This window comes from Panthera tigris, chromosome D3 (genome assembly GCF_018350195.1).
Source record: "Panthera tigris isolate Pti1 chromosome D3, P.tigris_Pti1_mat1.1, whole genome shotgun sequence".
Taxonomy (NCBI): domain Eukaryota; kingdom Metazoa; phylum Chordata; class Mammalia; order Carnivora; family Felidae; genus Panthera; species Panthera tigris.
This window is the reverse complement of record NC_056671.1, coordinates 35,884,798-35,907,056: the sequence shown is the minus strand read 5'-3', so window position 1 is coordinate 35,907,056 and position 22,259 is coordinate 35,884,798. Positions and strand designations below refer to the sequence as shown.

The following is a 22,259-nucleotide window of genomic DNA, read 5'->3' as shown; positions in this document are numbered from 1 at the left end:
TCCTGCCAGCTGCTAGGGTTGGTGATACAGAAGGCACCAGCAGAAACACAGCAGTTTGTGATCCTGGATAAAAATGAGCAATGGTTTCTGTTCTTCCCTCCAGCCCCCAGCCCCCACCCAGCATACCCTCTCTTGCTCCTGATGAGGCAAGGTAGCTAAAATTATTGCTTTCCACTTGGTATCGGTTCCTGAAGCCAGACCTGGCAGAAATTATAATCCGCTTTGAGTTGCCTCCGCGCAGAGAGCCTTGAACCTGGGGCCAGCGCCTGGGTCTGTAGCCTCTCCCTCGCCCGCCGCCCATCTAGCTCATTTCCTGGAGCAAGTCCCTAGCCCTCCCTGTGCCTGCCTTTCTTCTGTTTCTTTATTTTCGGGCAGGAGAAATGGAAGGAATGAAGAGGACAGGAGGAAGGCCGGCCCTGACCGGTGCTGGCTCTCCCTCTCTGGCCAGTCGCTTGCCCTCCCTGAGCCACTCTGTGCAGCCGCAGTCAGGAGAACGCAGTGATTTCCAGTGCTGAAATCCAAGCATGAGAGCCTTCAGTGCGGCAGCTGTAATGGTCTTGAAAATGAGTGTTTGGAAGCTGGCTCTCTCTGGGACTCCTCCCAGCTCTATTGGATAGGAGTCTCCTCCCTGCAAATCACAGACACCATTTCCTAAATTCTGTTGAGAGTTCATCAAACCACCCTTGTGGAAGACTGAACTGTTCCCCAATCCTCCTGGTCCCCAGAATATTGTTTGCAGGGAAAGAACAGTAAAGGAAGACTGGAGTCTCTACTGGTTTTGTTTTCCCCTCAGAAACCATGCACACATGTCAAAGCGTTTTCCTTCTTCCTTCTCTGGAGAACCCCACTTCACCTCTCTAGACTTTTTGTGGACTTCTTGCCCTCTGAAGTCCCGTGATCACCTGTAGTCCAGATCACAAAATTATCACTTAATAATGAAAAGGGCTGCCTGGGTGGCTCAGTCAGTTGAGTGTCCAACTCTTGATTTCGGCTCACGGTTCGTGAGTTCAAGCCCTACGTTGCGCTCTGTGCTGACCGTGCAGAGCCTGCTTGGGATCCTGTGTCTCTCCTCTCTCTCCGCCTCTCTCTCTCTTTCTCCCTCTCTCTCTCCAAAATAAATAAATAAACTTTAAAAGAAGAAGAAGAAGAAAAGAAGAATATCCATTATTTGAATGAAACATCACTGGAACAGATGTTTTAACTACATTATATCCCTTAATACAGTGGTTGCCAAACTTCTCTGCACTTGGGAGTCGCCTTGGAAGCTACAAGGAACTAACGCCTCTGTCTCACCCCAGAAATAATGATTTAATTGGCACAGAGCACGGCCTGGGCTCTGGAATTTAATAACCATCCTCTAAAGTGATTCTAATGTGCAGACAAATTTGGCAATCCCTCCCTTAATCTTCGAATGACTGACATAGGAACTGAAATCATCCCCTCTTTACAGACGAAGAGCCAAAGGTGGAGCAAACTTGAGTCCTTACCCAGCCCCATATCAGCCTTAATGAGAGCCAGACTCTGCAGTCAACTTGCCTGTTGTCCGAATCCGGCTACTCGGTGTGTGGTCCACAGGCCGGCAGCGCCACCTGGGAGCTGGTCTGAAATGCAAATTCTGGGGCCCCACACTGAATCAGAAACTGGGGTGGCGCCCTGCTTGTTTTAACAAGCCCTCCAGGGCATTCCATTGCCTGCTGAAGTTTGAGAACCTGCTCAAGAGATGTCAGGATGCCCCGTCGGTAATGGTAATGCGCTGCCAGCCTAAGGAGCATAAAACCCCTAGGGGTCCTTTGACTTGACTGTATATGGGATCATCTGGACTGCTGGTTGAAAATGATCAGCTTCGAAGATTTTTTTTCTTTATTTTAGGCAGTTAGAAATGCCGGAACTATTCTGCTTTCTGTCCTGTTTCATGTTTGTGAATTTTAAAGCCAACAAAGACACGCCCACATCATCTTGGAGGCAGAGATTTCCTCCTGCACCCCGGCAGCTCTCCCTGGTGATGGGCAGGCAGCAGCGCCCAGAGGCTGATGCCTGGTTGATAACCCGGTGGAACCAGCCCTGGGGCGCCCAGGTAATTAGATGAGCCTGATCAGAGCCTTGCTTTCCAGGATGGAGACTGTTGCCTTCCATAATCAGAGTGCATGGGAGGCACAGCCTGTCCTAGAAGCTGGGCAGGTAGCGCCCGCTGCAAAAGGCAGCCAAGCCTGGCGAGAGATCAGAGGAAAGAAGCATCTGGTTCTGCGGTCCCTGGGCTCCAACAGGTGCCCCTCAAACCATTGGGCCTAACATCTCTGTATGCAGACCCTAGAGGCCAGGAGATGACTCAGGCCCCAGATTTCCCCAGGCATGGAAAGGCTGCATCTAGAAAAGCATACCTTCCTCTTACCTTTTTTTTTTTTTTTTTGGTAGCAAAATAATAACTTGACACCAGTCCAAGCAGTGAAAAAGACACTAAAAGGAACCCAATTTAGAAAGGTTTTTAGTAGGCTAAAAACAGATGTGGCAAGCCATTTCAGGATATTGCGGGAGATGAGATGGAGAGGGCGGGATTCGAAATGGCTCGTGCGCCTCTTCTGGGCCCGCCCAGCCAGGTGCCTCCGCACAGGACAAAGCTCTGCCCGTAATGCCTTCTGGAAGGAAGCAACCCCAAGGCTTCCTTTCTGTGAGTCACGGGTGGTGTGATGCATGCGGCGCGGAGTTAGCGTGGGGAGCACTCAGAGCTGCCGGGGTCTCTCGCGGGTCACCTGGAAGGCAGCGGCACTTGTCCCTGGGGGGGCGCCGCTGTAGCCAGAGCCCCAGGGCCACCTCCTGGCCCCCAGGACCGCTTCCTGCCGCAGACACGTGGGGCGCCCGGCTGCATCTGACCGGTGGGGGCGGGGGGGGGGGGAGGCACAGGGGATGTGGAGGGGAGAGCAGGCAGAGCCCGCCACGGAGGGTGCATAGGGGTGACATTCCCTGTGGAACCCCAGCTCGCCCGAGGGAATCGGAAGAACGGTCCCAAAAAGAAACACTAAGCCTTCAGTACATTGCAGGGGCTTTTGGTGTCCCCGCCTCCAAGGTGTTGAAGCCCCTGGCACCCGTATTTGTTGAAAATCTTTGGATGGGGAGGATAAGGAACTAAAACACAAGATGACCTTGCGATATGTCCTACATCGATTGCATTCAAACGAGGCGTCTTTATTAGATAAGATACACCCAGTACGCATAGGATGCAGGTGTGAGTGTTTTTATTCTCTTGTAATTTTCGGAGAAATACATAGGTGTTTTTTTTTTTTAATTGTATGTTCATAACATCGAAAACTTTAATTTTAGAAGTGCCCATATATACTCCATTTGTATCTATCCACTGCCTTCGGCTTGCGTAACTGGAATCACAAAAGGGTAAAGCAAGTCTCCCAATATAGAAGGGACCCCCCCCCCCGTACGTACCTTATAGGTGTCTTTGTTCATTAGCACTGTGAAGCACTGTGAAGTAATTGTGCGTTCTGTATGCGAAATTAGGGTTGCCGTCAAATTAGACGTCACCGCAAATATGCATGGTCTGCCCAGATTCACTTTACATGTAGGAGAGGAACTGGAGAAATTATCCCTGCTATTCTGGAGTATTTTAAATGCAGCAAAGGTATCATAATATAAATTTTTGACATATTATATATAAGCCATAATACTTATATCTATAGTTTATAAAGTCACAGATATTGTTTCCAGGAGGGAAAAAAAAAAAGACTCCCAAAGAAGACTAAAAATTTAATGAGGACAGGGACTGTCTTGGCCTTAACACTCCACTGTGTCCCCAGCCCCGAACATGTCTGGCTTACATCTTGCCAAGTAAAGCTAATAAAGCTTACGTAGAACTGTACTGAATCAGCTGCCAGAGTGTTTCCTGAGGAAGCAGCTAAGATAGTGACCACTCCTGTCCCGCACTTGAAACATTAGTGTACCAAGGTGCTTGGCATTCTGGAAAAGGCCATCTCAGCCCACACTTCTGTTTGTAAACTCTCCCAATCTGGGATTTTCCTTCCTACGCTGATCCTATGATTTGCTCCATGAGATCAATTCTACATGGATCTACTTTAGCACGTAGGGGATACAATGGCAGATTTTGCAGGACTTGCAAAAATAAGCAATTGAACACCCTTTGCATGCTGACCAGTAATAAGCAGGACCAGGCAGTGTAAGAAGGGGGTCCTACTAACAGAACAGGCACGCTTTATCAGAGGATCAAGAAGAGAGAGAGGTCCGGGAGCTCACATCTTTAGAGGAAACACTTTGAAGGGGTGTGGCATTTGAGATGTACTCTGAAGAATGGATAGAATCTTCAGCTGGGAGGGTACGAATGGGAGAATAGTCCAAGCCGAAGGAATGGGATGAGTAGCTGGGATCTGGGCAAACCATTTGTCTTTAGACATCAAATACATGGTGGTAAAAAGGACAGTAGTAAAAGATATAGCAGAAAATGTTCATTGTGGCCAAATAAATAAAAGGTCCTTACATACCGGGCTAAATTTCATTTCTGTTTAATTTCACGGGCAGTCATTGGAAATAGAAGCTTCTTGAGCAGAGCGAGTGAATGCCACTGGGATTACACTTTGGAATGGTTCTTCTGGGTTGGTATGGGGAGAGTGTCCACGTAGGAAGTACCAGAGTCTGAACTAAGATTGTGACAGAGGGGACAAAAAGTCAGAAAACATATTGGAGAGAGAATTCAAAAATCCTCTTAGACTTGGCCGTTGGTTTTGGAGAAGGAATAGGCAGGTTTTGTGCCTGGGTAACTACGGAAATCATGGTGTCGTTGACCTGGGGAGTCAGTGGAGGACAGCTGATGGGGGACCAGGGATCCTCTTTTGGACACATTGCCTTTGCGGCGGTGCTGGCAGGACCTCCGTGGGAAATGCCCACAAAACAAGTTTGAAATTGAATTCAGCACTTGGAGAAACAGGGCCAGAGGGACAGAAGTCATCCACGGAGGAACAGCGACAGGAATGGATAAAAGCTGTCGGGAATTCAGGACAGAATTGCAGAGGTTAAGGACAGAGCCCCGGGGACAGCCCCCTTGGCCTGGCCCAGCCTCCTGCTCTTCTTCCAGGCTTCCATGAGCTCTGGGAAAGCTACAGGATGAAAAATCAATTTCTAGAAGGGGCCAAGTCCAACAAATTTCTTCCACCTGAAATATCTTTAGATTACAGGCTTCTGGTAATATGGAAAGACGGCTCATATTTTACCAAGTTTTGTATATAGAATTTACTTAGATTAAAATGAAGGTGTAATTTTAACTTGGGAAAACCACATAGTGACTTTCTTCTTCAGGAAAAAGAAAAATCTCTAATCTTTACAGTCGGCTCTTTCCTGCGCACGCCTCCTCAAAAATGTTCAGGCAACTTCTGACCTAGAAGGAATTTTAAATTCAGAGGAGCTAAAAAATGTTGTAAACTGCCTTTTACCGTTTATTTTTCCAGGCGCTTCCCTGAATAGAGATAAACAGGAAATGAATGGTCACGGTACCTGGGATATTTGCAGTATAAATATAACTTGTTAACTTTAGACCATCTTCCTAGGCTTTACTACTCTTATAACTCAAACTTCGTTTTCTTCTGGGGTAAGAAAAGAAGCACAGGTGATCTAAAAAAAATAAACCTTGTTCTTAGGTGGACAACTTAACTTTTGTTTTCCTGTGCAAATTTTATCCCGTACGTCATACTGTGGCCCATCATTTGGGGAACTCCAAAAAAGAAAACAAAACACACACACACACACACACACACACACACACCAAAAAAAAAAAAAAAAAAAAAAAAGGAAGACAACCCTAAAGCCTTCATTTCCTTTGTGTTTTCTAAAGGTCAAATGCTGCAAATACTGGCCAGATGACACAGAGATATATAAAGACATTAAAGTGACCCTAATAGAAACAGAACTACTGGCAGAATATGTGATAAGAACGTTTGCTGTTGAAAAGGTAAGTTTTCACACTACTTTGAAAAGCTATGGTCAGATGTTAGTGGTGCTAGCCTCATTAACTTCTCTAGGATAATTTATACCTGGTCACACCTGAATGCAGGTAGGCTCTATCTAGTGATTTCTCAAGATTGCATCTTGCCTTTGGATTCTATAATAGCTCAGTTCCATCTTTGAAGCGAATCATGCCCATTTCATAAGAATCTATGTTTTGCTACCAAATCAAAAGATAACGCCGATCTGTCTATCTCCCTCTTCCATTTAACCTGGTTGATATTGTTCGGCCCATCGCTCTTTCCTTGTTCACAGTTTGATAAATGTCCTTCATGTCGTACGTCCATATGGGTTTCCCAGTAGTGAGTTAGTATCAGTGCTGAGACACCGGTCCTAACCCCTCCTGGAACCACCGCCCCTGCTGCCCCGCCCCCCTGCTTCCTTGAGGCTTTTCAAGCCTACAGTTCCGTTGTGGACTGTTGGCTCTTCCAAGCGGAAGTGACCTACCTGGAAACAGAAGTAGACGTGGGACGTGTTGCATGAACCAGCCCCTTCATTCATCCTCACTGTCATACTGGTTTTAGCCTCTGTACTTGCTGGTGTTGGGTCGTGAATGCTGTGCTATGGCTCTACTCTGCCTCATCCCATGTGCATGGATGGGGCCTCTTCTCTGGGAAGCACTGTAGGGCGTAACAGGGAATTTCCTTATTCCCCCTCTTTCTGCTGACATAGGGAGGGGCCGGAAGTGAAGCAAACTGCAGTCCATCCACAGAAGTGGCACAGGTAGGCTGTGGGGAGAGTGGAGGTGATGTGGCTGAGAAACATTCTGCCTTCCAGTCCTCATCTTGCCTTTGGTGAAGGGGACACACAGTTTTGTCTCGGAGGTCCGCAGACTTCTCCATCAAGAGCTGATTGTCCGTAACGGAGCCCTGCGCCGGAAGTAACAGTTTTGTCGCGGATTTGTTCAGTGAAAGTTTGTTCTGATTTAATAACAGCAGGTGGCCTTGGAGGACCTGGGCTAAAAGTACACCGCTGGGCAGTTGGCCCTTGGCCTTCCTCCTTACTCTAATTTTCGTCGCATCTAAGTGCAATTTTGTAGATTAACGAGACCCTTTTTGGAAAATCAAGGAAATTGCCACATCTGCTTTTCGGCTAATTTACCCTGATGTTTTGAACTACCCATCCCGGTTTTCAAATCCATATTTGTCATAGAATCACAAGGCTGAAAAGACTTTAGTTTATTTTAATCTGTTTCTCACACTATTTAGCATTTTCTTTTCCTTAGCCTGTCTTTTTTAATAAGCAGGCAGGAGGCTTGGAGACTTCAAAGAATGTGGAGTTCTGGTTGACTCAGTTCTTCAAGTTCTGAACCTCACGCTTTGATGTCGGGGTTTTTTTTTTGGTTTTTTTTTTTTCCTTCTTAGGCAGGATCGGAAAAAAAAACATGGAGGATTTTTGTATGGCTCTTGGCAAGAGCACTCATGAATAACTGCATTAAAACAGATAGTGATAAAAGACCCTCGATATTTTTTTCTTTAAAAAAAAAAATCATCCAAAGCCATCACTTAAACATGGAGCTCTTTGAACAATAGTGGGCTCTCTAATAAGCTGAAAATGCATCTCTGTTGCTAAAGGAAGGGTTTGTTTGTTTCTTTGCTCTTTTTTTAACCTCTTATTGTACTCCCCTACATTCCCAGCTGCACAGAAATGTTTCTGAAATACCCAGTTATTTTCGTCATCAGACAACCAGCGGAGAATCAGTGGAAGGAAGGGAAGGATGAGGAGCTTATTAAGGATTTGGGAGAAATCAAAATGACATGTTAGTGATTTTCTAACTGGGCAATTGAAATCGTTAAGGAAAACAAATCATTAGTACTTCTGTGGATCATTTCTTGTAGATTTTAAACTTTCTCATTAGAAGAGAAAGAAGAAGAAGGAAAAAAAAAAAAAAAACCAGTCAAGCATGTACTTTGAGAGGCCTGCAGTTCTGATTCTATTTTGAGAGTATTTTGCATCAAGGGACCCAAGGTGAAAAATGGATCTGGGCTCTACTCTGCAAAACTAGGAGACAATTGCAATTTGAAACTGAGGAGTTCTCGTTATGCATGGGATTGTCATCTTTCCTTTCTCCTGCAGCTGATGACTCAAAGCTAAATAGATTTTAAATAACAAAGTTGCCATTCTGTCAGGAGGAAGACAGCTCAAAAGTCTCGTGGATCTAGGCTGCCGTGGATCTAGGCTGCCGGGTGAATCTATGCCCTGCCCTGACCATCCTGGCAGAAAGGAAGTTGACAATGGCCACCAAAGTCTCCCTACCCGGGAGATGCCTGGAACTCAGAGAAGGCAGTAGGAATACCGCCCTGCTGTTTGACCTGCTACACTCAGAACATGTAGTTGGTGATTCATTCATTCCACAAATATTTCTTAAGCACCCCCTTTGGGCTAGGCACTATTACGCCTTGGGTTCTTCCTTCCTATTGTATTTACGTGGAAAAGGAAGTAAATATCATTTAAATTTTACGTAACATTAATCCTTGTTATAACGAAAAGTAAACAAAAAATATAACTGATACCAAGTTGGGATATTGAGGCTGCCATCAGTGATCACATTTGGTAATTTTCCCCCCCAAATATATTACAAAACAGCAAATGGAGAAATTGCCACATCGATCAACAAGAATGAGAGCTGGCTCAGAAGCAATCACCTTTGCTAATCTTGTCAATAGTAAACATATTAGAGGGTAGAGGTTTATTTAAGGAAAATGTTTTCTGTATCCAAGAAACTAGCATTTGCCTGGCTCAGAAAATGAGTCATAGATCAGTGGGGGGCCCATCTCCTGATGGCTGGGGTTCCAGACTTGGCGGATGCTGGAGCTGAAATTTAGCAAAGTTAGGAAGAGAAGATCTCAAAAACTAAAAATAAACTGTGTATGGGAGAAATAAAGGCCCTCTTGCCCTCTTTGGAATAAATACATGTATATTATAGGCTTTCCCATTTCATGGGACCACCCCTGCCCCAGTCGTCACATGTAAAGCCCAAGGGGGCTTTCTAAGGAGTTTGGTGGGTGATATAGGCTCAACGATTTGTCTTCTGGTAGAGATTTGGGGACTGGTGCAGATTACATGGGTTCAGTAATAAGACATGTAGGCTCCCAACCACCGAGTGATACTACTCTGGAGCCACAGGGCATATTTAGATTTTTTTTTTTTAACGTTTATTCATTTTTGAGAGACAGAGACAGAACATGAGCGGGGAAGGGCAGAGCGAGGGAGACACAGAATCTGCCGCAGGATCCAGGCTCTGACAGCACAGAGCCCGACGCGAGGCTCGAACTCACAGACCGCGAGATCATGACCTGAGCCGAAGTCGGACGCTCAACCGACTGAGCCACCCAGGCACTCCAAGCCACAGGGCATATTCAGTAGATGACATTGTTGATTTTCATTTCTGAATCCCTGATGGTGTAATTAATTCCTTAATGCTTAAACTCCATTAAAGAATAGCATAATTTTCTAAGAGAAGTAAAGCTTCAGCATTTGTGGGTTATTAAACTGAGACATGGGAACACCTTGACAGCATACAAGTCTTCTTTTAAAACCTGTAATTGCTTGCCTCTTCTAGTCTTTCCGAACACATTAGAAATTCTGAATTTCTTCTCTGCTTGCTAAGTATGTGTGAACAATGACCGATGGTGAATGTGACAAGGTTAGTGGGTATTTAACGTTAAGGTACAAGAAAACGAAACTCAGGGCCCAACACGGAGATGGTATTCAGTAAGTGGTCATCAACTAAGAGACGAGGTCATCAAGAGACCTCGTCTCTTATTTGATCCCGGATTTACAATCCAGCCTTGATTCTGGAAGCAGTTTTTGTTTTCAAAACAGATTTTTGTTGGGGCGCCTGAGTGGCTCAGTCGGTTGAGCGTCCGACTTCTGCTCAGGTCATGATCTCACGGCTCATGAGTTCGAGCCCCACGTCGGGTTCTGTCCTGACAGCTCAGAGCCTGGAGCCTGCTTCTGATTCTGTGTCTCCCTCTCTCTCTGCCCCTAACCCACTCGCATTCTGTCTCTGTCTCTCTCAAAAATAAATAAACATTAAAAAAAACACAAAAAACAGATTTTTGTTTTACAACAGAACCTTAATACGTAGGTTCATAGTTAGAAAAAAATTGATGCATCTAAATCAACTTTATTATTTTCAAAACAAGAGTAAATTTAAAAAAAAAAGACACTTAGAGTCTTTTTCTTTCTGTCTCCCTTTAGTTCACTTGGAGTCAACCCACCTTTTTCAGTTTACTGATCTAACATAGAATTGCAGCCAAAATGCCTCTTGATTTCCAGGGTGTACGTTTGCCACCCTCCCTGTTTCCCACAAGCCAACTGTCATGGCCACTCGAAGGCAGGAGGCGCTGTCTTCATATCTCTGTGACCCCAGCATCTTGAGTCATGCCTGAAGCATTTCATTCACTCAGATTGTTGGTGATTGGATGCGGGGATTAAATGTTTGCCCCAGTTAGAAACCTCACAAACTTGAGGTGCAAATGGGAATGAGTTCTCTGGCCTATCCAGTTGGAAAGTGGTCCTCGCTCATTCTTCCAGTGACGTTCTCTGTGCGGCCACAGCGGCGGGCACCCGGTACAAAGACATACCAGCACACAGAAGAGCTAAACAAACCTCCTGCATTCAGGAGCTGGTCTTGAGCACCCAAGTACCTTTGATGTCCTTCAGGTCCCTGCTCTGTGCCTCTCTATCCCTGTGGACTTGCACTTCACACCGTAGTGACACAAACTGTGAACAGAGCCTACTTTGTAGAAAGGAATTTCAGGGAACCAGAGATGCATCCATCTGCTGTGGTTGCACCTGTAAATTAGCGCCTTCCCCAAACATCACCTCCCTTTCACCCCCGCGAGCATCCCCCTGCTTACAATAAGGCTTTCCAGGTGTGTGTTACAGCTAAGAATGACCTTCTTCCCCACAAGGCACAGCTTCCTGGCCCTAGGCCCACTGACTGGTCAAGGGTACCGGACGCTCCCAGTCGCTCACCATTTATTTTCCTTTGTTCTCTTCCTTGCTGTGCTGACCGACTGACGGCAGAGAGGTGTTCATGAAATCCGAGAGATCAGACAGTTTCACTTCACTGGCTGGCCGGATCACGGGGTCCCCTATCATGCCACAGGGCTTCTGGGGTTCGTCCGGCAGGTCAAATCCAAGAGCCCGCCCAACGCAGGCCCGTTGGTGGTGCACTGCAGGTAAGCCGAGCGCCCGGAGCCTCTCCGGGGGAGCGCAGTGGGCAGCCCGTGGGGTCTCCTTTGGGGTGATGACAACGTTTTTGGAACTCGATAGAGGTGGTGGTCGGAACTACACTTGATCTTAGCCAAAAGGCCGAGAAGCGATGGTCGGAACTGAATAGAGGTGATACGTTGTGAGGGTGCTAAATGCCATGGAACTGTACTCCTTCCCGTGGTTCATTTCATGTTATGTGACTTCCACCATAGTAAAGATGTAAAAGAAGGAGAAGCACAGGGATCCCTTTTGCTCAGCTGACAGAGCCCTCTTTTCACTCAGTGCTGGTGCGGGGAGGACCGGCTGCTTCATCGTCATCGATATCATGTTGGACATGGCGGAAAGGGAAGGCGTGGTAGACATCTATAACTGCGTCCGGGAGCTGCGGTCACGGAGAGTGAACATGGTACAGACGGAGGTACGGCTGCGCCCCGCCCATCCTCGGGGTCTGGTCCCCCGTGCCTCCTGCACCCCACCTCCCAGAGCCGAGGGGGGAAGAAACTCCCGCAATTCTGTCTCCAAAAGTCATACACCTGGCACTCTCTTTCCTCCCCCCATTCCTTCCTTTTCTTCTCCTTTCATAAACAAAAAAGGCCAGGGCTTCTCCCGGGGAACAGAATCTGCAGCCAGAAGCCTAAATTAGCCCCTACTTCTGTAGCAAGGGCCCCAGTAGAGTCTCTACATTAAGTTTCAGGGATTCAGTACTATTTCTTTTTATTATGTCTTTTAAACTAGCTGGTAACCAGAGCAAGACCACTCCTGAGAATAGCCAGGCATTTGCCAAATGGCTTAAGGGTAATCTCTGTACATTTCATTCCTCTCCTACTGTCCCTAAAAATTCTGCCCAGTGGCTTGGCATCATGGGAGTTTGCGTGTTTTGTAGAAATACTCTATACTGACTGGGACTTCAATAAATTAGAATTCAAGGTGTGTCAGGAATTTAAGTGTTTGAGAAAAAGAATTCATAGTCTTAGTTGATATTTGCTTGTTTTAAGTAGGCATTACACCCACAGACCAGCAGAATGAAGAATAAATAAGATTCCCTTCCATTTAGATATTGCATTAAAGTTTACAAAAGCCACCCGTTTAAAGTTTACAAAAACCTAATTCCTTTTTCAAATAGCCTGAATAAAAATAGCAAAAACTCTAAATGCTTTCATGGTCTTTTTTTTCTTTAGTAGAGGGATTCCTAGCTTTAGAGATAATAATGTATTTTTTAATGGATTTTACAACTGATTACATGTTGCCACATCCCCTGTCTCTCTTGATCCGTTTCTGAGGTGTTGTTTTTGAGAATTAAGAGTCCTAGTTATTGGGGCGCCTAGGTGGCTCAGTCAGTTGAATGTCAGACTTCAGCTCGGGTCATGATCTCATGGTTCATGGGTTCGAGCCCCACATTGGGCTCTGTACTGATAGATCAGAGTCTGGAGCCTGCTTCAGATTCTGTGTCTCCCTCTCTCTCTGCCCCTTCCCAGCTTGTGTGCTTGCTCTCTCTCTCTCTCTCTCTCTCCCCCTCTCCTCTCTCTCTCTCTCAGAAATAAATAAACATAAAAAAGAGTCCTAGTTATTGATAGAAATTAAAGTAAAAAATAATGAAACTCTTTTCACATCTCACGTAATTAAAGATGAATAATAAATATTGTAAAACTTTGCTGATTTATTATAGGGAAAGTCAGTGCCCATTCAGAATTAGAGTTTGTAAGCTGTGGACTTGTACATACATCAAAAACTCTTCTCGGGACAAAGACTTTTGTCATTATCACATTAATGTTTCAAAACAAGTAGTTTTAAGTGCTCAGAACTATTTATTTTTCAATAGTGCTACCAAGTCGTCCTGGACCTTCTTTGCACTGTTGATTTGGTTAGCAAATTCCTCCTTTCATTATATACAGGTAAGATTCTGCTCATTTGCTCACCTGAAATACTGAGTTCTAAACTCGTGGAATCAGAATTATGGAGGTAGTTAAGCCACAGCTACTCTGGCATGATCGTGCTTACTCCGGTATTTATCAGTGTCTGAGCGGCTCTGATCAGTCTGTTTCATGCTTCTGTGTTGAGCCCTTGTGTCTCTTCTTCCTGTGACGCTCCACACATGGCCAGTCAGTAACATGTTGGCCATCCCACGTGGGCATCAGCACTGCTGGTCCCGGGACCCCCCCCCCCCCGCCCCGGTCACAGAGCAGTCAGGTCCTTACACCTGGTGTCCCTGTGCCAGGAATGCATTGTCCATGATGGACCGCTGTCACATTATCTTGTCCGTGAGGGGCTATCCTCCCTTCCTCTCTAGTTCTCCTGACCTACCTTGGTTTCTCCATTCCTAACTAGTCCCCTCTGCTTCTCCAGGAGCAGTATGTGTTTATCCATGATGCCATCCTGGAAGCCTGTCTTTGTGGAGACACCTCCGTCCCTGCTTCCCAAGTTAGGTCTCTGTATTATGACATGAACAAATTGGATCCACAGACTAACTCCAGCCAGATTAAAGAGGAGTTCCGGGTAAGTCATGCGAAAGGGAAGGGCAGATGCCTATGACTTTGCTCCTTCAGAAGTATCTCAAAGTCAAGTCTGGGACCCTTGAGCCAACACAGAGCTTCCCACCCTCAGCATTATGGACATTTGGGGCCGGGTAATTCCTTGTTGTGGGTGCTGTCCTATAGGATGTTTAGCAGAACCCGTGGCTTCTACCCACTGGATGCCAGGAGACCTCCACCACACCAGTCGTGACAACCAGAAACGTGTGCAGACATTGCCAGTGGCCCCTGGGAGCAAAGTGAGCCGGTTGAGAACCCCTGGTCTAGCGATCTCTCCCCTTTGCCAGGCGGTCCTACAGGGTAACGTGGGTGCAGCCAAACCAGGCAAGATGCGCTCGCGGCACTTGCCGGGCAAGAGTTCTTTGTGGCCGTCCTCATATCCACGTCCAGTCCAAGTGTACCTGACTCTAAGTCAAACCGTATCCAACCTCTTACTCCCAAGCACCCAGATGTCCGACCCTAGTCAGACCAGACGGCACGTACTCCAGCAGATCCACGGTGGCCCTTATATCTGATGGGTGCTGTCTGTGGACCAGATCCAAGGGGAGAGAAGAGAAGTAAACATCGAACTGTCTGAATAGGGGGCAGGGAGCGTCTGTGTGGTAGTCAGCTGCAGGAAACTTGAAGTCTGAAGGTGAGACGGTGTGCCGTCCAGCGTTCGCTTCCCCATGTGCCTGTGTGCTGTCGTGTAGACCCTGAACATGGTGACGCCCACACTGCGGGTGGAAGACTGCAGCATCGCGCTTCTGCCCCGGAACCATGAGAAGAACCGCTGCATGGACATCCTGCCCCCGGACCGCTGCCTGCCGTTCCTCATCACCATCGACGGGGAGAGTAGCAACTACATCAACGCGGCCCTCATGGACGTAAGCCTGCCTGCCCTGCCCCGAAGGAAACGGGAAGCCGTTCCCCAAAGGGAGCATGGCCGAGCGGGGCCTGGGTCTTCTCCTTCGACTCGTTGGCCCTCGTTTGCTTGCTTGTAAGACACACGCTGTTTTCCCGACAGCACATTTCAGATTCCACGTATGTTTCTGCGTCGGGGGCGACGTTCTCGGTCTCTCGGAGACCACCAGCCGGGAAGTACTGACAAATGAAACACGCCCCAGGTACTCTCTGAGCACTTAAATTTTTAACCCGCTGGCCGGAGAGCAAGAGACAGCTATTAAGTCTCTAAGGCAGTGAAGTGGGATAATACGGTTTGCAGCATTATTTTCATTCCCTTTCCTCCTAATTTAGGCAGTAATTAACATGGGGAAAAAATGGTCTGTCGGGATAGATAGCACACAACTCATTACTTCCTGTCAGTCTGTTTACTTCTAACTGAATGAACATTTGCGATTCAATTGATGGGAAAAGTAAATGGATATTTGCGGGGCTAATATGGAAACTCTAATTCCACGGGTGCGATAGCAGTAAAAAGGTACTTAAACTCACTTGAAGCTCTCCAGAGCTGTAAAAGCCATGTGGACCCTTCTGTGGCAGGAATAAGTAACACCGTCACATGTATAAATGACACTCGAACAGATTTTAGGAAAAGTAGAAGTATTTTAATTGTGCATATTTTGTAAAGTAAAGTTAAACGTTCTGCATTAAAATAACCATGGATAGGGCCGGTATTGCCTTTCTAGCAGATATAGCAAAAAAATTATAAGAGATACTTATTATGTTTTCTGGGTATCAAAGTGAGAATATGTTGTCATTATCGTTCCGCAGATAAGTTTATATTTAGTCTGTTTTGGTGTTGACAGTGATGCTAGGCTTCAGCAGCTGTTACATGTGTCCGGTGTCCTGTGTCACAAGTGTCCACGTGCACAAGATAACGGAAGCTTCCTCCCTTCACACTTTCCTGGGTATATCTGGATCTTTCTTGTTTGCGTTTGCAGAGCTATAAACAGCCTTCAGCTTTTATAGTCACCCAGCATCCTTTGCCAAACACGGTGAAAGACTTCTGGAGACTGGTCCTGGATTATCACTGCACGTCTGTGGTTATGCTAAATGATGTGGATCCTGCCCAGGTGAGACTCAAGCCCAGGGTCAAATTTCTGTTCGTTCTGCTTGCACACTGCGAAGCACAGGCCCCCGTGCCAGCTCGCAAACGCCAGGTGAAGGTTGGGAGCGGGAGCTGAAACACAAACGTCAAAAGCAGACAGAATTAGGGACAGGGCCAAAAGTTGTCGGAAACTGAAAAACCAGATAGAGATCATAGATGGTGGAAGTGACAGGGAAAGACAGGGTCAGAAATTCGCTGTTCCCTGAGGATGGAAATTCCAAGTAGAGAGAGATACAGGTAATGGGTGGAGTCAGAGCTGCTGGGGGTGGGGATATCGTAACACCTGCAACCAAGTGGAGGCAGCAAAGCAGGGAGCACAGCACAGCAGCACGAGCCCAGCTCTTAGCCCCGGGAGGATCCGTGTACTTCCTGGCAAGGCTCACCTGGAGCCTGCAGGTAGAGATCGTCATGGTAGGGTGACGGTGATTTTAAGAGACAAAAATGACTTTTGTCAACACTTGGGTAAAGAGATTAAAAAGAAACAAAACCGGGACTCGAACATAAGAGAGGCTCAGAATGATACATGGGGCTTTCCCGTGGCTGTTTTCCTCACACACCAAAAGAGAAAGAACAGGACAGTAACGACTGGGTACTAGTAATGGGGTCAGAAACATTCCCTTAAAGGGACTTGTCAGGCGAGCATTGGCACAGTGTCCCTTTAGGAGGTGAATTTATCCTGTTCGGGTACAGCGACACCAGTCTCCCACTTAACCACCGTGACAGAGGGTATTATGGGACCTGTGGACTTCTCGTGTTTTAAGAATAAACTTGTTCTGAAACGGAATTAATATTCTCTCTGGTAGAGACCAGCTTAAAAAAGAAAAAAAAGAGGTCAGAAGTATTTTGGCATCCAAACTGGACAAGAATTTTCCTTCCTAAAATCCATTTTATTGTCATCAATCAGCCATAAATTCCGTGGACACTCATTTCGATTCTGTAATGCTTTTAATTGTGTGTGAGGCCCTACACTATATTGTTAGGGTTCTCGCCTGAGAGCTAGTGGATGAAATAATAACGATCATCCTTGTCCTTATCTAGTCCTTTTTGCTTAAGAAGCTTAAATATTTCAGAAGTCTTCCACAGTGATCCCCTCCCAAAGAGAGAATGCAGCTACTTTTTAAAGACAAGCAGACACCACAGTTCAGGGAACTTCAAAGACCCAACTCAAAATAGCACCAGGGATCCTGATCTTCTAACTCACAATGCCATGGCTTAAATTTCACTAATTCAAGATTCAGTGAAAGACTGTTACAGGACAAGGGACTATTCCCTCTTCAGAACCATTCTTTTCCCCCTAATGTGAATCCTGACATGTGGTGATAAACTGCGGGGGGGGGGGGGTGGTTCCTATTAGTGAACCAGACATGAGTGATTTCCACAAGTTCTTCTTGAACGACTGTATTGGAATTCTGAAGCTGCATGCTAAACTCGAACTGTCTGGATTCAAACCAAGCCTCGGCCGACCCTGGTAGGGGAGACAGAGAGTCCAGTTCCGCTCGGCAGACAGAGCTGATTTTCAGAGTGAGAAGAAGGGGCTCCTGGGACATAGTCATTTAGAGAACACTAAACTGAGCATTTGAACTTAAAGTCTTTGCAGTCGTACGAGAATAGCACTCAACTATTTTAAGTATTTATAGGTCCGGTTCATGGACGTGTTATGCACCATTTAAGCCATTTTCTACACGGTTTACTTGGGCTGAGTGCAGAATGTATTGTGCCAAGAACCACGCGCCGGCCCAGGCCATTCGTGTTTCTCTGGTGTGAGTGATGAGCTCTGATCAGGGCTTGAACCGAGAGAGCAAGCAGAAAGTAAAGCTAACTCAGTCCGAAGGAAAAAATGGGCAGAACAGTTCAAATGTGCATGTTAGGACTTTTACTACCATCTCGGCTTCCCATCATGATACTCATTAATTTTCGCAGTGGTTACCCTTGGGTACAAAGAGAAACTAAGCATCAGCATGCTATCATTTGACACCGCAGTTTTAGAACTTGTCACCAGCAAGTGCTGGGGAGGAAGGGAGCATTTTACAGAAGTCTTAGTTTAAAATAAATAAATGTGATTTTTAAAATACTGCAGACTCAGCTAAGGTAGGAAGTACGCTTAGGTAACCGACTCTCACTCTCGATCGTAAAGTTCAAGCCTTCACCTTATTTGTAATAGAGACTGCGCTGCCATTGCCCCACTGTGAACTGAAAACTATCTTGCGGTCTTGGGCGTTCATCAACCTTCGCAACCTTTGACGATGAGCTTTTAGATACTTTGGAAAATAAAAGTCATCCAAACAAGGAAATTCGATGAGTGGATTCTCCTTTTGTGGTACATCATTCTGCTTAAAATGAGATCACGTTTTTCATCTGCGCTCGGCCCAGTAGAAACCAGTTGTAAAATATTGAAGTAATTGCCTCTGGGCTCCCCACAAGCCATTTGTCCTTCATGTAAATCAGAAAGATAAAAGTTTAACTCTACTCCCCGAAACATCACTGGATACCAAGTCCCAAAAGAAGTTTAATTCCAGACTTTAAAGGCCTAGTAGCGTCTCAGGGCTTTAGGAAAGGTCTGAGAGGGAAACGTCACGGGAGGTGGTCTCCCCACCTATCTGCAAGCTTAATACTTCTGTGGGGTCGTAGCAAACGAAGGTGCCTCTTTCATAAGCTCCCCTTCCCAGCATCCCTCCTTCCATGCTAACTTGTGTGCCACATTCACAAAAGTTCTAGTTACCTGGTGTCACCAATACCTGGCCCTTGAGACTCTAGGAAATTTGTGATTTTAACTAAAACCACCTCTAGATAAAGCAGCAAAGTGTTGACTCTTCTTATATCAGGTTTTTAGATCTGAGCTGGGAGGGGTTGGACCAGAGCATGAAAATGCAACCCAACACTGTTATCAGTATCTTGTCACTGAATGGCCCTATTCCCAAAAGTGATTACAAGTTACAAAGCAAGCCCACATGGGAGAGGATGGAGATATGGGTGTTAACAGGTGTGTGCACCTTCTCAAGTATCTTAGCTCTTGTAATGGCAGCCAGTGGCATCTCCCCAGGGCCTGACAAAAGTTCCTTTACGCATGCAGAAGAGATCTTACAACGGGACGCGTTGAACAGCATCCATGTGGCCTCCTTGGAGAGCAGAATGGTTCGTGGCTTAAAGATACTTTCTGAGAAAATGAAGAAGGAAGTACTAGAAGGACGGGTGGAGCTGAGGAATCAGCCAACAAGAAAGTCCTCATGGGAGGAAAAGAGAGAAAGGAAAGAAAATAAAGTGCATCAAAGAATGTTAAGAATTAGCGAATGTCAGTAGTGACTTCATCCGAACTGTTAGGAGTCAGTTTATTCCTATAATTAACCTTGTGTTTCTGTGTTTTCAATTCAGTTGTGTCCACAGTACTGGCCAGAGAATGGAGTTCACAGACATGGCCCCATCCAAGTGGAATTTGTTTCTGCTGACTTAGAAGAAGACATCATCAGCAGGATATTCCGTATTTATAATGCAGCCAGAGTAAGAATCGCAGCCAACCTCACTTATGTTCTGGTTTCATTATTTTCTCATTCACCAAACATTTAGAGTGCCCACTTGGTCAGTCACCATTTAGGAGTTTGGAATACATTCTAGGTGTTTGTGAACAAAACAAAGCTCCCTGACGTTATGGAGCTTACATTCTAATGAGAGAAAACAGACAATAAATAATAGATATAACAGATATATAATACAGTATGTTAGAAGCAATAAGTGCTATAGGGAAAAAATGGAGAGGTAGAAAGCACTTGGGCCAGGAGGGAGAGCAAGTCTCTGTCTTTAAATAGAGGTGCTGTGTGAGCAAAGACCCAACCAAAGTGAGGGAGCAGCCATGCGGATCTCTTTGGAGACTGCTTTATAGGCAGAAGCGATGGTCAGTGCAAAGGCCCTGGGGTAGGGCCTTGTCTGCTGGGGTCCAGCAACAGTGAGGAGGCTGGTATGGCTGAAGCACAGTAAGCCAAGGTGAGAGTAGCTGATGGAGTTATCCACCTTGAAGGAAAGTGGCCAAGTGTTTGGGGGCGGGGGGGGAGGCGGGAGACAGAGACTGCGTAGGTCCTCACAGGCCACTTCTAGGATTTGGGCTTTTGCTCTAAAGGAAATAAGGAGCCGTTACAGGGTTTTGAGTAGAGAAGAATCCCATGATATAATTTACCTTTAAAAAGAACACTGTACCTTCTGTGTTGAGAACAGACCCATCAGGAAGCCATTATCATAATCCAAGTAAGAAGTGACAACAAGACGAAGGCAGTCACTGGAGGTACCCGAGAGAGAGAGATGCCGATATATCCCGACAGCAGAGCCAACAGGATTTGGGAATAGGCTGAATCCCAGGGAATAAGGAGTGGATCTCAAGATTTGGGTCCTGAGAAATGGACCACTGGAACTGACATTAACCAAGCTGGGGAAGGCTGTGGGGATAATGGGACTGTTTGGGGTAGGGGGACACGCATTAGAGAGAAGGTCAGGAAACATGCCAGGTTTGAGATGACTATCAGGAACCTAAGAGGAAGTGTCAAATAGGCCCAGATCTATGAGGGGGGACATTTAGAAGAGGCCCAACCCAGAGATGTTGGTGACTTTAATGACGTTGACTTTGTTGATGACTTTGACAACTCACTGGAGTTTTGAAAGACTGCATAAACTCATCAGGTGAGAGGGAGAGAAGACAGGGGGCCCAAGGACTGAGCCTGGGGTTTCCATCAGCAAGAGGTCTGGGAGGAAGGGAGACCGAGACAGAGGGCAGAGAGTGGAGAAAGGCCAGCTGGGTGAAGAAGGTGTCAGCGAGCAAGACCAGTCACCCGTGTCAGAGGTGCTAAAGGCCGCAGGAGATGTGATCCAAGTGATTTAAACGCAGCCAGATTAAAACCGCTGCCACTTCTCTAACACTTTCTTTGAATACTCCAGTTCCATTTAATTATGACTAAAGATTAATTGACTATTGATATCTTAGCAAGATTCACACCAATACACAAAACCATGTTGTGTTTGCAAGAAACGCCATGTAACCTCTATCACCCTGAGCTCACACACATCTCCAGATTATAAATTATTCTCTCCCCTCCAATTACCTGCAATTAAAGTAAACCCATGTTACCCCTTACTGCCCAGTGAGGTCAGTGTTCACATTGTACGTTATTTGTCACTTGGGTTTTGCAAAACTGTAAGCATTCTGCTTCGCTTTTATTCGTCTGGCCTGTCATTTAAAACACCTGTTTTTTTATAACGGCTCGGGTTACAACGCCTAACGCTTCAGGCCAGTGGAAGCTTCCTTCGTTATTTTATAGGCCGGCCTCCCCCTTAGTAATGGCCTGCTTTGCTGAGAAGTCCAAGCAGGTGGACTCAGCCTGCTGGAATCCCACCGGTAAATGATGCCTGTGTCCTTTCGCCTCCTTGACTGTTGCCTGATTCCCCGCAGCCCCAAGATGGATACCGGATGGTGCAGCAATTCCAGTTCCTGGGCTGGCCCATGTACAGGGACACGCCGGTGTCCAAGCGCTCCTTCTTGAAGCTCATTCGCCAGGTGGACAAGTGGCAGGAGGAATACAACGGGGGCGAAGGCCGCACGGTTGTGCACTGCTTGTAAGTGCTAAGGAGGGCTCAGCACCTAAGAAGGGCCAGGCCAGCGTTCCGCTGTCCCCCCCATGGTTCACCATCCCTTGCCTCTCTATAAACGGAGAAGAAATAAGTAGGTCTGGATGGATGGAGATGATCTGCCTCCTCGTTAAGAATTTCGTTTGCTTTCCAGAAAACAAAATATGCACATTTTGCATTGGGATAGGGTGTCACTGCTATAAAAATAAGCCCTGACCTTGTGGTCATCCTCCCCCCCCCCCCCCCCACTTAAAAAGAAACACCTGGGTGGATTCACTGGGCTCCTACCAGCTCCTGAGAGTCCATAGGTAAGTTTAGGGAGTTTTCTGAGCTGGTAGTTGAACTGTTGGTAACTTGCAATCATCCCCAGTGGAAGTATCTACGACACTGACATCAGCAGATGTTACAGATCAGAACCCCCCCACACCCCACCCTGATTCGGCAAAACTGGTGTTGGCAACAGGTTTATCAGCACACTAGCTGGTAATTCTATAGGAAATCATGCCAGAGGTTTCGAAGGAACTGTCTTTCAAAGGAATTGTCTTTGAAGAAAATTTTGTTTATGTCTTGGTTTTTGCCTGAGAATATAAACACACACACACACACACACACACATATATATATATATATATATATATATATATATAGGGAAGATTTGGCTAGAGCCCGTATCTCCAAAGTGTGGTCTCTAGACCAGCAGTTCTAGGGGGTGCTCAAATGGGAAGACCTCTGCTACAGAGCATTGAATCCCATTTGTGACTGCACATTGAGGATCATTTGGGGAGATTTTTATAAAACAAAAACAGGGACGTCTGGGTGGCTCAGTCGGTTAAGCATCCGAC

At 46.2% G+C, this 22,259-nt stretch overlaps 1 protein-coding gene across 2 annotated transcripts in view; it reads left to right on the top strand.

Moving 5' to 3' along the window:
• PTPRM (protein tyrosine phosphatase receptor type M) overlaps nt 1–22,259 on the top strand; it is a 788,961-nt gene that overhangs the window by 751,209 nt on the left and 15,493 nt on the right. For both annotated transcript variants that reach the window (XM_042962258.1, XM_042962257.1), the window contains 8 exons: nt 5,843–5,959; nt 11,047–11,201; nt 11,518–11,653; nt 13,579–13,728; nt 14,456–14,629; nt 15,647–15,778; nt 19,183–19,308; nt 21,242–21,405. In XM_042962258.1, the coding sequence (XP_042818192.1) occupies nt 5,843–5,959; nt 11,047–11,201; nt 11,518–11,653; nt 13,579–13,728; nt 14,456–14,629; nt 15,647–15,778; nt 19,183–19,308; nt 21,242–21,405 (1,154 nt within the window). The remainder of the gene's footprint in view (nt 1–5,842; nt 5,960–11,046; nt 11,202–11,517; nt 11,654–13,578; nt 13,729–14,455; nt 14,630–15,646; nt 15,779–19,182; nt 19,309–21,241; nt 21,406–22,259) is intronic.